The 3988-nt window shown below is 28.5% G+C and overlaps 1 protein-coding gene across 1 annotated transcript in view; it reads left to right on the top strand.

Moving 5' to 3' along the window:
• Window positions 1-3714, top strand: part of LOC141340255 (coiled-coil domain-containing protein 138-like) — a 25653-nt gene extending 21939 nt beyond the window's left edge. The window contains exons 12-13 of the mRNA XM_073845177.1: window positions 571-709; window positions 3341-3714. Of these exons, the coding sequence (XP_073701278.1) occupies window positions 571-709; window positions 3341-3482 (281 nt within the window). The 3' untranslated portion in view covers window positions 3483-3714. The remainder of the gene's footprint in view (window positions 1-570; window positions 710-3340) is intronic.
• Window positions 3715-3988: the final 274 nt, after the last annotated feature.

Raw genomic sequence — 3988 nt, 5'->3', positions numbered from 1 at the left:
AGTAAAACTGTTAATTTGTATTCATTTTAATCAAATTTATTTTTGTTTTATTGTTTTAGCATATTATTTGTATAATATTAATTATAATATATATATTAAAAAATATATTTATATTTTTAACATGGAAACACTGTTCCACTATAATAGCCAATTAATATTAGAACTAATTAGAAATGATTTTAAGATTTAATATTAATATTACTGTTCTTGTTTAATTGCAAAAATATATTTTTCTCTCTTGTTAAAATGTTTTTCTTGCATGCAGAAAAAGAGTATCTAAATGAAATCAGTCATGCTGTAGTTTCTCAGTCTTCTGGATATTATCAATATTATGTTTTTTTGGAAGGCATTTCCGTCCCAGTGCTGGGAAAAAGGAAAAGTGTTTTTGCCGAAAGCAGCTGTAATGCTAACAGTATGAGGTCTAATGTTAAAATAATAGTATCTGCATGTGTTTTCTGCTCATCTAGATGTAAAACAGAGTTTGACGCTAATGATTCAAAGCCGTTTCAAATCCCCTAAAGATGCTATTCCAGCTTTAAATGGTCAGACTAACGCTCCTCTGTCCGGCAGGGACGCTGTGGTCTTTCCTGGATGAGTGCGGCTCTGAGGACTTCTTCCGCTGCGCCTCGCTGTTCCTCCGTCATCCTCGTCTGGAGCCGCCGCTGCTGGAGAAGATGCTGATGCTGCTGCAGAAGCTGTCCTCCGTTCGGTCAGTCGCTCAAACCTCATCCAGACCAGCCTTTATAAGCTTTCATGTCAGGATCAGCCGCAGCTCATGTGTTCAGACCTTCAGATCCACTGATTCTCTCTGGTGCTCAACCCATATATCGGCCCATATTTGATGTTTTTAGTTATCTTTTCCTTAGCTTTTTTTTTTTTTTTTGGAATATATTTGCAATTTTTTAATTATTGCCACTGGTTAATTTTTTCTGACTATATTCAGAATTTTTTCATTTTTAGCACACTTTTATTGTGCTAAAAATTTTATTTTTACCGATATTTGCAATTTTTATGGAAGCCCATTTTCTCCATATGCAGCATTTTTTAATTTTCAGCATCTGCTAATGTTTTTTTTTTTTTTTGGGGGGGGGGGCTGATATTTGGTATTTTTAATTATCTGCATCAGCTAATAATTTTTTTCTATTTGACCAACATTTGGCATTTTCAAAAAAACTGGCATCAGCTAATTTTTTTATTTTTTATTATTATTATTGGCAATGTTTTTTTTTTGGACAATATTCAGCGTTTTTTAATTTTCAGCATCAGCTAACAATTTAAATATTTAATTATTCTGCATCAGTTAATATTTTTTTCTATTTGACCAACATTTAGCGTTTTTTAATTTTCAGCATCAGCTAACAATTTTATTTTGGCTTATATTTGCTATTTTTAATTATCGGCATCAATTTTTTTTTTTTTGCATCAGATTATATATTTTTTTGTCCAATGTTTATCTTATTTAATTATTCTGCATCAGCTAATATTTTTTTTTATTTGACCAACATTTGGCATTTTCAAAAAAACTGGCATCAGCTAATTTTTATTTATTTATTTTTATTATTATTGGCAGTGTTTTTTTTTTTTTACAATATTCAGCATTTTTTAATTTTCAGCATCAGCTAACAATTTTATTTTGGCTTATATTTGGTATTTTTAATTATCGGCATCAATTTTTATTTTTTTTGTTTTTGCATCAGATTATATATTTTTTTGTCCAATGTTTATCTTATTTAAATATTCTGCATCAGCTAATATTTTTTTTCTATTTGACCAACATTTGGCATTTTCAAAAAAACTGGCATCAGCTAATTTTTTATTATTATTATTATTATTATTGGCAATGTTTTTTTTTTTTTTTGACAATATTCAGCGTTTTTTAATTTTCAGCATCAGCTAACAATTTAAATATTTAATTATTCTGCATCAGCTAATCATTTTTTTCTATTTGACCAACATTTGGCATTTTCAAATGATTGGCATCAGCTACTTTTCTTTCTTTTTTTCATTTCTTTTTTTTATTATTGGTAATGTTTGTTTTGTTTTTTTGCCAATATTCAGCGTTTTTTAATTTTCAGCATCAGCTAACAATTTTATTTTGGCTTATATTTGGTATTTTTAATTATCGGCATCAATTTTTTTTTTTTTTTTGCTTCAGATTATATGTTTTTTGTCCAGTGTTTATCTTATTTAAATATTCTGCATCAACAAATTTTTTTTATTTTTTATTTGACCAACATTTGGCATTTTCAAATGATTTGCATCAGCTAGTTTTTTTTTTGGTAATTTTGAAAAATTATTGGCAATGTTTTTTTTTTGTCAATTTTCAGCATCAGCTAACAATTTTATTTTTGGCTGATATTTGGTATTTTTAATTATCAGCATCAATTTTATTTTATTTTTGCATCAGATTATTTATAAAAAAAAATTGTCCAATGTTTATCATATTTAATTATTCTGCATTAGCTAATTTATTTTTTTCTATTTGACCATTTGCCATTTTCAAATAATTGGCATCAGCTAATTTTCTTTCTTTTTTTTTTTTGTTTTTTTGATTTTTAAATTATTGTCAATGTTTTTTTGTTGACAACATTCAGTGTTTTTTTTTTTATTTTCACTTACTTTTGACTGATATTTGCCATTTTTTTGATTATCAGCACTACTATTTTTTTCTGTTTGACCGATATTTGGCATATTTATGGAAGCCCATTTCTGCCACTAAATGACTAATCAAAAAAGGCAATTGCAACTTTTTTTCTTGGAATTGTGAGATATAAACTTTTTTTTTTAAATTTTCAGCATCAGGTTGCTGATATTTGGCATATTTAATTATCGGCTTTAGCTAATTTTTTTGAGTGATATTTGACATTTTCTAATTATTGGCACTGGTTTTTTTTTTTTTAATTTTCAATTTTGAGCAATTTTTTTAATTATAAATTATAAAATTTATAATATTTAATATTTAATTATTAATCTTCAACTAATCATTTTTTTTTTTTCAGTTTTGGCCGATATTAGGCATTTGTAATTATTGGCATCAGCTAATTATTTCGTTTTTTTTTTTCAGTTTGGACCATAATTACCTTTTTTTAAATTATCAGCTTCAGCTAAAAAACATCTGCATTTTTTTTTTTTTATCTGCATTGACCGATACGTGGTAAATAGGGCTTTTATTTTGACGGCACTAAGACAAGCTACGAGCTACAGTTCTCATCTTCAATAGTTTACTGTCAATTACACAGACCTTTAACACAAAGTCAGTAGACAGCATGAGAAAAAGCATGATAGTGTTTGGTTTTAGCAGGTGAATGGTTCCGCAGCATAACTGTGTGTTTGTTTCCAGGAAGAACAAGCGTCTGTTTGAGGCGTCCTCGCTGCATTTGCTGCTGCAGGAGATGCACAGGACCAGCGACCGCAGTCAGGCCTTCATCAGCATGAACCTCAGCTCCATCCTCCTCAATCTGGGCATGCTCACACGCTCATGACACGCTCAGAAAACACTAAACACTTCATCATATACCTGCCTTGATGCTCTCTCTCTCTAATCGTTCACTCACGCTCAGCAGTGCAACTTTATTTTTTGTATATGTTGAAATAATGAATTTGATGTTTTATACTGTACACAAAGACTTTCATACATTTAGTTTAATTAAATTGCATATAATTAAGGGTGAAGTGCTTGGTTTTATATGATGATACACTTCACATTCAGGCCTGAATTGCATGTAAAATTTGTATTTAATTTTTATAATATTTTATTTTTATGTTGAATTATTTTGTTGTTTAGATAGTACATGTAATTTTTAAACTTTTTTTTTTTGGACAGTATTCACATTTTTAATTATCGGCATCAGTTATATTTTCCATTTTTATTTATTATTGCCATCAGCTATTTGATTTTTTTTTTTGGGACAATATATTTAGCATTTTTTGTAATTGAAGAAAAACTCTGAAATGCAATGAGGCATGTTTATTCAAAATATTCAGCTTT

This window comes from Garra rufa, chromosome 8 (genome assembly GCF_049309525.1).
Source record: "Garra rufa chromosome 8, GarRuf1.0, whole genome shotgun sequence".
In the NCBI taxonomy this organism is placed as follows: Eukaryota; Metazoa; Chordata; class Actinopteri; order Cypriniformes; family Cyprinidae; genus Garra; species Garra rufa.
The sequence above is the reverse complement of the archived record's forward strand: the minus strand, read 5'-3'. Positions and strand labels throughout refer to the sequence as shown.